The following is a 12,747-nucleotide window of genomic DNA, read 5'->3' on the forward strand; positions in this document are numbered from 1 at the left end:
AACACCTTTCTGAAGATTTGGTAACCCTATTTGACCTACATGGACTCCTTACCAACACCTATATCGGATTTGATATAACAAAATTGTCAGGCTTGATACATCATTAGTCATCTGAATAAGTCAGAACACTGCATCTCGTTATTTATGATTTCTTTATTTGTGTATTTAATTTGTTTCTTCTATATCCTTTTTAATTCAATTGATCATTAACTAGCCTACTCCTTTTGAGTATGGCTCTTTTTCAGTTTGTATGTGGGTGGGATATAGGGAGGGAATTTGGAGCCATGTTTGTGTGAGTTTGTGTTTTGTATGTTTTGTATATTTGGTAAACTAAATATATTCTAAAAAAAAAAAAATGTATTGTTGGATATTACGTTTGCTGTGAATACCCCAAAACACTGTTGTCAGTCCACCATTTTTAACAGAGCACCACCAGAGATGAGAAGTTGTGAAGTTTACAAAAGCTTTTATTTAAAATAACATTTCTGTAAAATGTAAGTTAATTTAATTCATAGCAGCACACAGTAGATTCAAAGAAAGGCACAATCTGGTGTTGAGGTCCTGTTGCGTACATTTAATCTAATTTCCATAAAGACAGAAAACTGAATTCTGAATGCATTTAAGGACTCTTCAGTTGACTTCCATTGTTGCTCATCACAGGCCTTGTCTCCAAGTGGGAACAGCTCTGCAACAAAATGACAGGAGATTTCAGTGATTCAGCTATTATTACCCACAGGTTTCCAAATAGAAACCTGACCTATTGATTGTGTAAAAGTTGGGGCAATCAGACCTGTGAAACATCTGTAGCAAAGGCCCTCCTCCTGAAGGTCCAACGTGTTTCATTCGCTCCTCCCAACCCTTAGTGGGACGAGTAAGTCTGGAGGGGTCTCTGCTGACATGACCATCACCCTGAATGAAGAACAAACATGAACCTTTACCTAAACCCACAAACCCCATTTATTTAAGATCTTTAAATTTTGTGATTAAAATGTTTGTGACTTGTTCACTGTGCAACTCTTACCTTCTCCTTCAACTTAGCAGTGATTCTCATCTGTCTTTCCTCTTCCTCTTTTTCCCTCAGCTGTTTCTCCTGAAGCTTTGCCTCCACCTTGTGAAGATCCTGCAGAAAGGCAGAGACAAGCTTTGTATTTTACATAGTTTAGTGACTTCTTTTCTAACATTAGCCATCCCTTTAATACATCGCAACCTCACAAAACAAAAACTGTGCTCTAGTGAGAAAGCCTGGCCCTTGAAAGTGGTAACACCAGGCAAAACAGATCAAACAACTGGTGTCTCTGTGATTCTCAGAATTCCTACCCTTTCATTAAAGCGTTTGATGCCCTTTGCTGCCTCCTTTCTCCTCTCATCCATCTCCCTCTGTTCCTCCTCTCTCCTCCTCCTCCCCTGTTCCTCCTCCTCCTCTCTCCTCAGTCGTAGCTGCTCCTCAACGGTCAGCTTCACCTCCAGCTGTCGGCGACGCTCTTCCTGATAAACAGAAATCATTTTGATAAAGCTAAGGGCACCAACCATGCACCTATTTACATCAATGTTTGTATGCGTATCAATTTTCATGCCAAATAAATTCAGAAACACAGAGATAAGTACATACCAATACAGAAGCACTATCTTTGATGAAGCACAACTACATTGAAATTACTTTTCACACACACGCAAAAGCACCTTTGCCTGTCTCCTCATTTGTATCTCCTCAGCCAGCCTCTGCTCCTCCTCCTGTTCCTCGTTCCGCCTCTTCTCTTCCTTCCACTGCTCCATTCGTCTCATCGCCTCCCTCCTCTCCTCCTCAGTCCTTAAACAGAAGAGGATAAAACACCCTATAACAGACATGACACCAAAGTGACAATAACAAAGACTATGAGCAAATAAAGCCCCCAAATTCACCTTTATTTAAGGTGACCAATGAAACACTTTGGGTGCTCATCAGATCTGGTGGGATCTTATGACTTGATGGTGCATTTCACTGCTTTACCCATGGAATCAATGTCTGCTCCACCTCGCCTTTCTGTTTTTTTATTCTATTCTGCTCTACTTCTGACTCACCTGTGTTGGTGGGCCTGGCTCTTGGCCTCCTTCTCTCTCCTTCCTGCCTCCTCCGTCTCCTCCTGTCGCTGTATTCTGGTCTGGCGTTCCTGATGCTTGCTGGCTTTCCACCGCTGAATAGCCTGGGTTTAGTATGAAGACAAGTAGCAAAAATGGAAACCATGAAATATTTAGAAGACAGTGCCACAGCTACCAAACGGCTCTTTGTGAGCTCCCATTGTGGAAACCAATCAATTTATAGTCGAGACAGAAAGGCAATCCAGACACTCCAAAATATTAGAACAAGTGAGGAAGGAAATATATTAACAAGCCTTTACTATAGTGGCTAAATCATAAAAAAAACAAAAAAACATGTTTCGACCACCGTAGGTCTTTGTCGGGGCTTTTAAGCTTAGACTAAGGGCTTTTTAAGTGCCTGGATTGCCTTCCTTCTTCTATCCTGATTTTTTCCCCCATTTTCCAAGAGCACCCAACACGTTTTTGCCTTAAAATTGAGTACACAGTTATCTCTTTCCAAATTTATAATAGAGGTTGGACTATATTGTACATACAAACAGAATTTTGAAGATGTTGAAATTATATTTAAAAAAAATAATAGAATAAAATAGAATGAAGTGATGAGAGTTTTAAATAAATAGTTTATAATAAAACTATATTTATTATGTAGAATGGAAAAAAAAGAAATTCAATTTGGGATGTTGGTTGTCAAGTCTGGGACAGTTGAAAGTAGAATTCGGGACAGTTGCAGGACACTGAGGAAATAAGTTCATTTCGAGCCCTGCTCTACCTCTCTCTTTTTGTCCTGTAGGTGGATCAGCTCCTGATGCCAGTCCTCGTGTTGTTCTATCTCCTCCAGTGTTTTACCAGGCAGGTACAGTTTGACCTCTTTCCTGTAGGCCGGTTGCCCGCTGTGCTTTGTCCACACCTGTAAATCAAACGGATTAGAGTAGGTCAGACAGGGATCTTACAGCAATTAACCTTTGTCTTGCATCTGCTACAAGACTGTTGGTGTTCAGTGACTGTGTGCAATGATCTGCAAGTGAAAGGTGGCAGAAGGAATGAGCATTTTCATTACAACAAAACAGAATAACAATGATGTGTTACTTTTAGGAAGGCTTGGTGGTCATATTGGTCCCAGCCACCACATGGGCCTCCAGTCTTCAGCAGGAAAGCCTCCAGTGCACTGACCTCTGCAGGGAGGTCTCTGTCTGGGGGTTTGGTCTTATGGACAAACAAAATGCAATGAATGAAATGCTGCATGGGGTCCAAATTCTGGATGCATTTTGAAAAAAGACAGAGGAATTTTTCTGTTGACTCCTAATACTTTGTAAAATATATTACGAACACTTTCTTATGATTTCAAAACATGTTTTTTTCCGTCTCAACATCTCAAAAGAATTAATCCTGTGATATTTATTTATCACACTCTAATTCTAAGATTCAATACTCAAACTTGGCTCTCCCTCCTCTTTTCATTGTAGAAATGATGGACAACAGTGAAAATACAGAAAGGAGGAAGATGAGGAGAGGGAGACCTTCACAGTGGGAGCTGGGTGTAGTTTGGAGTCTGATTTGACAGCGAGGCTCAAGTTTTCAATCTTCTTCTCATAAGCAGCAATCTCCTGTCTGCACGTCCTCTCCTCCTTCAGAAGCTCCTCAAAGCTGAGAGGAGCAGAGAAACACAGAGGACGACTGTCATCATATTTTCATTAGAGTGCATGTATTCATTCCCAGTGTGGAACAAACATTGATCAATAGCTGTTACTTGCCTAGGTACTTGGGTGTACATACCCGTTTAATTTTTTAATAGTTTTAACTTTTATTTATCTATTTTTTTTATTTGATTAAATATGTATTGGATTGCATTATATTAAATTGTGTGTGTCTCTTATTTTGTGCTCTCTGTGTGTGAATGTAATTAACTGAACATTATAAGTTAAAAGTGGGCATTACATCGTATAAGGGTTTCTACTTTTCTGGTTACTGAGTCAAAGTTGGTCTAAAGTTGTTCAGTGTATCCTGTTACCATGACCGCTGGTCCTCTTTTAGGGCATTTATTGAGATTTCCACCTCTGACATTATTTCCTTCAGTCTTTCAATCACTGAAAACAAACCAAGTAGAATTGCAGGAACATTAATAACACTCTGATTTTCATTGTACATGATTATGACACTGCAATCACCACACTTTCACATATTTATGTAGCATAATGTCACAAATATTGATATAAATGCTGACAAAAAAGTACTGAATGTCTCACAAGATGAATGACTGATTGAATAAAACTGTATGGTATAACACTTACACTCAGGAGTTGGCTTCACATCTATTAGCTGTCTCTGAAACTTCCTCACACCATTATGAATCTTCACTAGCTGCTTTTGAAGATTTATCTCTAAAGAAAGAAAATGCAAAGAATGTTATGAATAGCAGTTTTTTTTTTTTTAAATCAAAGTGGTAAAGTGTTGAGGGTGGATGTTTCCGTTAACATTAGTTTATGACTTCACTTCCAGGGAGTAGCCAGAAAAAAAGGAACTGGATATAAATCCTCACAGTAGAGTACTTTACACCCCATGGTAATAATTCTGTCTCAGAGGCCCTCTCAGCCTGCCACATTAAAACATATGGGGAGAATGTTAGCACACTGTAATGCAAAGAAAGACCCACTCTCAGCATTTCTTTCTTGCTCCAGCACTTTCTCGTACTCTTCCACTTCTCCAGGCACATCCGTCCAGCCATTCTTTCTGCACTGAACACTCAGCGTCCTCTCTTTCTCCAACTTTTCAATCCTGTGAAGAAAGGAGACAACTTAAATTACATCATTGACCAGTGAAGACACATCGATATTAAGGTGTTAACTCTCCCAAAAGCTCAAGAATTGATTTGACGTGTTACAGTGGTTTCGTGATTGGTTATATTAATACAGCACAACTAAGGAATGTGCCTTACTTTTCTGTTTTCAGCATGAAAGTGAAAAGTAAAAAATGGGTTTAGCTTGTCTCCTTTACAGTAGTGACTCAGCTGCACCAGATCAGTTCTTGCTATTGTCGAGCTTGTATGACAGTTTTATTATACTCCTCATTCAAAACATCTAAGTGAAGCAATTGGGGCCAAAAGTTACATACAAACACAGATGAAACACAGGACTGGACAAAACAAAACAAACACATTACAATGTCATGCAATCTAGTACATTATTCCTAACAGTGAATACCATCTTTTGAAGCTTATATATGATGTAATGTTTTGAGGCTGTGGTTTGTGGTAATGTTGTTGAATAAGTATATTAGAGGGACAGCTCAGGTTAGGCAGTTTGGAGAAAAAGCGAGCGACAGGTGAGATTGAGATGGTTTGGACATGTTCAAAGGAGAGATATGCTGGGTATACTGGGAGAAGGATGCTGAAGATGGAGCTGCTAGGCAAGAGGAAAAGAGGAAGGCCAAAGACGAGGTTTATAGATGTGGTGAGGGAGGATATGCAGGTGGTTAGTGCGACGGAGGAAGATGCAGAGGATAGGAAGACATGGAAACAGAAGATCCGCAGTGGTGAAAAAGAAGAAGAAGAAGAAGAAGAAGAAGAAGAAGAGTTTGTGATAATGTTGAATTTCACTTATTGTAAGGCTTTCTAATCATGTTATCCACCCATTGTAGCTGTACAGTGAAAGTTACGTGTTTAAAGATTTAAAATTAGATATGAAATAAATAACACTGAGAAGCTTTAGACTTACTGCCTCCTGTTTGTCTCGGCTTCCCTGAGAAACTGAGCAGCTCTCTGCCTGGCGAGCCTCTGATCTTCGCTGTCATTGCTGACAGGAGGTGATGTGCAGACCTGCTGGACACTGCTGGAGTCTCCCTGCTCACATTCATGTAGAGAAAGCAAAACACAACAGCTGATAGTAATGCAGTATATAACAGAAAATGGCAGGTATACATTGAATACATTTTGCATCGAGCTTCCTCTAGTGGCGTCCGATAATGGAACACTGAAGACATCACCATGAGTAACCAAGTAACACACAAGTGCTGCGTTCCAAATCGCATACTTTTTCTTTTTACTTCAGTACGCACCGCAGCTGCACTTATAAAGTAGGTACTGTTGCATGCAGTATGCATACAATTGGGACATACAACTTTATTATAACATTGTCCCAATTTGTATGCAGTACATACTACCTCATCATAACATTGCACACACTTTGACCCTCTTGCTCAGAGGAATGCAACCTGCTGTGCACTCCAATACTCATACTACCATACTATTTAGTATGCCAGGAAAGATTTGATATATCCCAAAACATAGTATGTCAAATGCAAAAGGCTATTCTGACCCACAATCCTCTGCACAGCAAATATATGAGCAAAAGGGTCAAAGTTCAAGATGCAATGTTATGACAAAGTAGTATGTCCCAATTGTGTGCATACTACATGCAACAGTCGTATGTACTTTGTAGTATGTACTTTCTTTCTAGTAGGAGCAATATATCCTCTCACAAAACACCATACAAACAGAATTATTATTGTTAATTACATTAATTAATTCATTATTATTAATTACACAGCGAGTGTAACGTTACATCGTTAGTTATCCAGCAGTATCCTCTCTCTCATGTTAACTATATGTAAGCTTAGCTATGGAGGCTAACGTTAGCTCGTCCGTCGTCCCAACAGTTTGCCCTTTTCTCCTGCTCTTCTTGACATTTTTAAACATTTGAGATATATAAAAAGTTGTCTACTACACGGCAGTTTGATAATAAATGTAGTGAATATAGCTCTGTGATAGCTACCGAGCAATGTTTATCTTTATCACCGCGTCGTGTGGTTGCCATGGATGTAGTAAAGGTGGTTGCTAGGGTGGCCACATTAAATAAACTTTATTTAAAACCCTCCTGTAGTGCTCCTAGTAGTAGTTACTGGTTCACACCAGCAGAGGTCGCTGCTGCTCATCATGAATGGATTGTCTGTGTGATCATTACAGACTGAGTAGTAGTATAACTGGAGCTGTAAATGGTGATGATCAGACTCTACATGAGACAAACCTATAATGTAACCTAAGAGACTGTAACCATGACAACAGAGTGCTTAACCGTAGCCAAATGACTTGTTTTTCCATGAGATAATCAGACTGAATGGGTCTAAAGATAACACTGCAGCCTGTAAAAATACACACCACGTGTGATTGTTGAATGTGAACTCCTCCCCAGATTGCTAAACTCACAAATTGCCTTTAAAAATATTTAGGACATGATGTTGGTGTCCTCGATAGTGGCCTGATAATCACACTGACTTACACTTTAATAGGCTTCTTTATCAACAAGTAAGTACAACTACAAGTATACCTTTCTGTAGGCCTGTAAGACAAGAATACTAAATTATACTTTTCTTAAGTATATCTCGATCAAAAGATTAAAGGGACTCAATGTAAGAATCAGAAATGCTTGTTAACAGCGACACCTGTGGCTGTTAAGTCAACGAAAGTCAGTGTCGGACTCGCGCTTGCTCTACATAGACATGAACGAGCATCGCTCAAAACAGTGAGGCGACACACGTCAGCTAAAAGCACAATATCACTCTATATTTCACCTGCTTGGCAGTAATCAGAATCAGAATCAGAAAGGTGTTTATTGCCAGGTGTAAGAGGTATACACAAGGAATTTTCTTTGGCTAATGTTAGCTGACCAGACGAAGGTCTCTCCATGAATCATCCTTATTATCGTCCATCCTAGTGTCGGCTTTTCCTGCTTCAGCCTCCCTCCCGGTGTCCCGAGACACCGGCACCCGGTCGGAGACGATAACGTTTCTCGCTGCGAAGCCCCGTCACTTCACAAGACACGGAAAACCTCTGTTGGTCTGGAGGAGCTGCAGCATTTATTTCTGCACAAACGTCCACTGTACATTTACTAGATATTCTCAGAGCTACGAAGTCTTCTGCAGTGTGGAGTGTACGTGCATGAATGTGTCAGTGAAGGCAAGCAGGCAGAGGAGCAGAGGAGCAGAGACTCCGGCCCTGGAGACCAAAGCTACGGTCTCCCCCGCGTACTACAACCGCGGCCAACACTGTTTAGCAAGACGGGCTTCACTAGAGTTCACTAGTTTGTGTTGGAATCTTGTCTGAACAGCGTAGCCACACGAGAGCGCGCATGGGACACTGACCCGGCTGATTTTTACGTGTAAGAAGTACAAGTAGGCCTATAAGCCAAGTAAACTTAGACTTTTCTGTATACTTGTCAGTATGAGCCAAGTATACTATGTACCTAAGTACATAAAAAGTAAACTGAAAGTATACTCTCTTATTTTAAGTTTAAAAGAATATACTAATAGCACACTTGAATGAACTCAATTGCTGAGATGAAGGGAGGATTCAGAGGTCTTGAGCCAGGCTACTTCAATGACAGATATGGCCAGGTTAAAAAGAAGAAGGCTTCATTTTGACATATGTTTTTGTGATAACCAGGATAACTAAGACCTTTCTTCTGTGGCCCAGTTCCTGAGGCAGACTACATCTGAGTGTACCCTGCTACAACTAGATGGTTAGAGTTACCTACGCACATCTCTCTCTCTCAAATAACTGCTCATGTTGTCTGCCGAGGCCTTGGTTTATTTCTGTAACAGCCTTTTTATGATGGCCAACAGCTATAATTATTATGAGAGCTGGCCGAGTGACAGTCAGAGAGAAAAGAGGAGAGAGAAAGAGAGAGTGAGTGAGAGGGAGTAAAAATAGAAACCTGAATCCATTATTGAGTGCAGATATTGGGAATGGTCTCTCCCGTGGGTGCAGAGGCAGAGTTGTCGTCGCAACATAAATAGCAACCGCTCTCCTTAATGAAGACTGTTACAATTTCCTGTCTTCGTCCTCAGCCAAGGGACTCACTTCATTTGATAAATGAATGAACCTTCAACTGTGTTGGCATAACAAATTAAACAAAACATGCTGGTATAAAGCAGGGGGTTTCCAAACAGGGATTCAGGTACGAAAATGTAAGTGGTAAAGTTTAGGTCAGCTCTTAAAATAAACTACTAGTCTTTCTTTTGTTGTCCTTTGTGAGGGAAACACTATGTCTTTTTATTCTGGATAACATCTTGTGAGAAAGAGTGTCAAACATCTCAACTCAAGGTACACCTACTAGCTTTTTCCAGACCTTTCAACTGCTCTCACAGTCTTCCTTATTGGATATAGGTTTTTCAGTTGTCATGGAGATAGCTCAGTTGTCATCATGTGACCAGAGTTAACATGTGCTCGTGGTGGAAGAAGTACTTGGTTCTTTTACTTAAATAAAATTATTAATACCGCAGTCTAGAAAATAATAAATGTGTTAGCATCAAATATATTTAACTTATGCATTAATGTGTAAGCATCATTAATGTTGTTTTAACTACTTTATATAGTGCTGGGTAGCATAATCTATAATAATACACCATCATTTAGTTGTCGAATATATTTTGTATCAACAACCAGAATCTGCAATGTAACTAAAGCTGTCAAATAAATGTAGTGTAGTAAAAGTATAAAGTAGCATAAAATAGAAATACTCAAGTAAAGTACAAGTACCTCAACATTGTTGTTCAACCACTGCACAAAATTTATATCGCGTGATGACAACTGAGCAAACTTTATCTAAAGATACACTATAAAGATCTGGAAAGAACTAATGAGTGGACCTTAAGTTACTTATTAGTTATTTATTTTTTTGTCAAAGTAATTTTTTGACACTCTCTCACAAGAGTCGAAGTGTTTCCCTCACACAGGACAACAAAAAAGGGAAAGTGAGAAAGAAAGACAGACATGACCTTTGACCTCTTCTTAAGAGCTTAATAGGCTGTTTGGAGATGTTATGAGACCTGATCTCTGTAAACTGAGAGGTCAGTTTTGCATTCATTGGTCACTGGAACTCTGAGCTTCCCTCCTGTCGCTTCTTTGAATTAGACATGTTTATTTATGACACCTGCCGCGGTGATGATGTGTGTGTGTGTGTGTGTGTGTGTGTGTTTCCAGTGGGAGCTCCATAGTTGTGCCCGTACTCTTACACCACAGGTCAGGTGAGTGTGTTTACGTGTGTGACCTTCTGTCCTGCTTGCTGTCATCCTATTACTGGACAGGAGTGTTTTCAGTCAACATGCCTGCTTTAATTAAGGGTTAACTATGTGGACAAACACATAAACAACATGCACAGACAAAAATGCATACCTGCACACACACACACAAATACACAAACACACGGCCACACACAGACAGACACACAATTTGCTCTGACACCTGACTAGTGCTGTAATTGTATATGGTGTTAAAAAGAAACATGATCTGGCCACGTCGTGCACATGTTGGGCATGTTAGACTCAGACAGGCAACTGCACATGCATTCATGTGCGTGTGTGTGTGTGGGTGTGTGTGTGTGTGTGTGTGTGTGTGTGTGCATATCAGTATATGTGTGTGGTAAGGAGCTTGGGAAGGCAGGGGGAAAGCGATCAGTCTAATAGCTTTTCCTGCTGTGCCTGAGACTCGTACCCTCTCTCTGAATCTCTCTAGTGACGTCAGCATATCAACATTTCTCCACCTTTTGACCTGATTGAAAAAAGGTCGGTGATGACAAAGTTTAGACAGATTGCGATGAGTCTTTGGCATAGAGACCTTAATGGTCTCCAGAGGTTGAATTCTGATTACTTCAGTGATCCTCTGACCTTTCATTTAGCACCACCAGCAGGTCAAAGTATCCCCTTGATCCGCACTTCAGCTCAGCTTGAAATGAGTCATAGCATTAATGCACAAATATTGAAACTATTTGTGCATGTTCTTTTTTAATGTACTTGTCTTAAAATGATAATTTTGTGGCATTTGCATGTTAAACAAGGTGTAGCCCGAAAGAAACACATTTAAATAACATACTTTATTGCTTAGAAACTCCAAAATATGATTGAATTATAAAGAGCGAGCTATATCAGTGCTTCCAGGAAGCTAAACCCTTATTGCTTCAGAGGGTTAACAACTGACAGCCTTTCAAACCTCCAGTCCTGTGACATTGAATTGGTTGATTTGATCAGGAAGTCTACAAAAATACATTCTGCTTATCTTTTAGAAGACCGTATGAATCTTGCACCACCTGGTAGCTCTGCAGCTCTATCCTGTATGTCGTTTTACTGATATTATCAGCCACTGAAGCGACGCTCTTCTCCAGATTGCCCCTTGCACATTCACTGTAACATAAGTCCTTCCCTTACAGACTCACTTCACAGTCCTTCACTGACGTCCTCATATGACCTGCTGAGACAGAGTTATTATATGTTCTTATTCTAATGCTTTAAATGTGGCAAGGTTAGCACCTTGTCTCACATAATATAAATATAGGCTATATAAAACTGGGACATTTTGAGGTTCAAAGTTACCTTGGAAACAGACGCACCAAAGTGTCTATTTAGCTCCAGAGCAGCTATCAAATGGACCTTGTGGTGAGATAGTTTCTATAAAAGTGAAGGTTTTCTTCTTGCTTTCTTTGTCTAGATTTTTTAAATAAATAAAATGTAGATAAACGTCCATATTTTTGCTTAATGATACAACATTTTGAGCTATTTCATTTTACTAATACACACAAGTGTATTCATGAAAAGTGGATGTGGAAGGAGTCTCTCCGTTTGTAATGCATTACATCGGAACTCCCATGGTTTTAATTTGGTAATACTTTGATGTTACTCCTTATTATAGCCAACATATAATTTAATAAGACAAAGACAAAAATAAAGTCATTGCAAGTGGGTCACCCCTCCTGTCAGAGATTATTATCATTACTGTCATGGGATATACACAATCAGAAAAAATTTAGACTTATAAATATATGTCATATACTGATACTGAGCAATGAATCATTTTAGATTGCAATGCCTCTGCTAACAAAGTCTGGATTACTGAGGTTTGCTGAGGTTGAGACAACACAACAGCAAATCTGTTTTAAGACTCAGTGAAGAAGAAGCTTCTGAGAGGATGGCAGCCAGCAGTTTATTATCACATCTCACTGTTGACTGTGCCACAGAGTAATTGAGGTCACTTTCTGATTATACATTCTTACTGTAAAGGAATAGTTCAACATTTTAGGAAATATGCTTATTCGCAGTATAGTGGAAAATAACGAAGTACATTTACTCAAGTACTGTACTTAAGTACAAGTTTGAGGTAATTGTACTTTATTTGAGTATTACCATTTTTTTGTCACGTTATACTTCTGCTCCACTATATCTCAGAGGCAAATATTGTTCTTTTACTCCACTGCAATTATTTGACAGCTTTAGTTACTAGAGACTTGCTCCTTTTGCTATTTGACTTGATGATTTGTGATGAGATAAAAAACAAAAAAGAGTTGTTCTCGCATGCCTCTACGGTGAATGCATAATCCAAAAACTTGATGAATTGAAGTAAATTCATATCAAAACATCAAAACTCTCACACACTTTAATAGGCTACTCTATCAAAAGAATAAACCTAAGGGTAATTACTTTGCAGACTTTAATTATCAATACAAAATATAAATCAACTAATAAATGATGATATATTATTATGGATTAAGCTACCCAGCAGTACATAAAGTAATTACAATTAGCACCACCTGTACCAGCTCAAACATTATAATTATATTCCAATAATATAATACACATCATTCTGAAATGAGCCATTCTGCATAATGAATACTTTTAGTTCTTTAAGTATAT

The 12,747-nt window shown here is 39.2% G+C and overlaps 1 protein-coding gene across 3 annotated transcripts; it reads right to left on the bottom strand.

Moving 5' to 3' along the window:
• Window positions 1-449: 449 nt before the first annotated feature.
• On the bottom strand, window positions 450-6,952 carry LOC119492347 (coiled-coil domain-containing protein 112). 3 transcript variants are annotated; one of them, XM_037776716.1, is made up of 14 exons: window positions 6,843-6,952; window positions 5,787-5,911; window positions 4,727-4,848; window positions 4,365-4,454; window positions 4,085-4,160; window positions 3,594-3,720; window positions 3,163-3,279; window positions 2,846-2,983; window positions 2,059-2,180; window positions 1,681-1,807; window positions 1,318-1,485; window positions 1,022-1,120; window positions 791-909; window positions 450-685 (listed from the first exon to the last, which is right to left on the bottom strand). In XM_037776716.1, the coding sequence occupies exons 1-14, from the start codon at window positions 6,882-6,884 to the stop codon at window positions 655-657; spliced, it is 1,503 nt and encodes a 500-aa protein (XP_037632644.1). In that variant the 5' UTR covers window positions 6,885-6,952; the 3' UTR covers window positions 450-654. The 3 variants fall into 3 exon arrangements, with proteins under 3 accessions (XP_037632644.1, XP_037632645.1, XP_037632646.1); XM_037776717.1 differs by lacking the exon at window positions 6,843-6,952 and adding an exon at window positions 5,999-6,022; XM_037776718.1 differs by lacking the exon at window positions 6,843-6,952 and adding an exon at window positions 5,009-5,112 and having other exon boundaries at window positions 5,787-5,886.
• Window positions 6,953-12,747: the final 5,795 nt, after the last annotated feature.

Source organism: Sebastes umbrosus, chromosome 8 (genome assembly GCF_015220745.1).
Source record: "Sebastes umbrosus isolate fSebUmb1 chromosome 8, fSebUmb1.pri, whole genome shotgun sequence".
Lineage (NCBI taxonomy): Eukaryota > Metazoa > Chordata > Actinopteri > Perciformes > Sebastidae > Sebastes > Sebastes umbrosus.

Excerpts from the sequence above, each read along its gene's own strand:
- LOC119492347 (XM_037776716.1), bottom strand. The coding sequence starts at position 6,884 with ATGGCAACCACACGACGCGGTGATAAAGATAAACATTGCTCG. Across the intron at positions 4,455-4,726 it reads GCAAGAAAGAAATGCTGAGA|AGATAAATCTTCAAAAGCAG; the intron begins GTGGGTCTTTCT and ends TTCTTTCTTTAG. Across the intron at positions 1,808-2,058 it reads AGCCAGGCCCACCAACACAG|GACTGAGGAGGAGAGGAGGG; the intron begins GTGAGTCAGAAG and ends CTTCTGTTTAAG.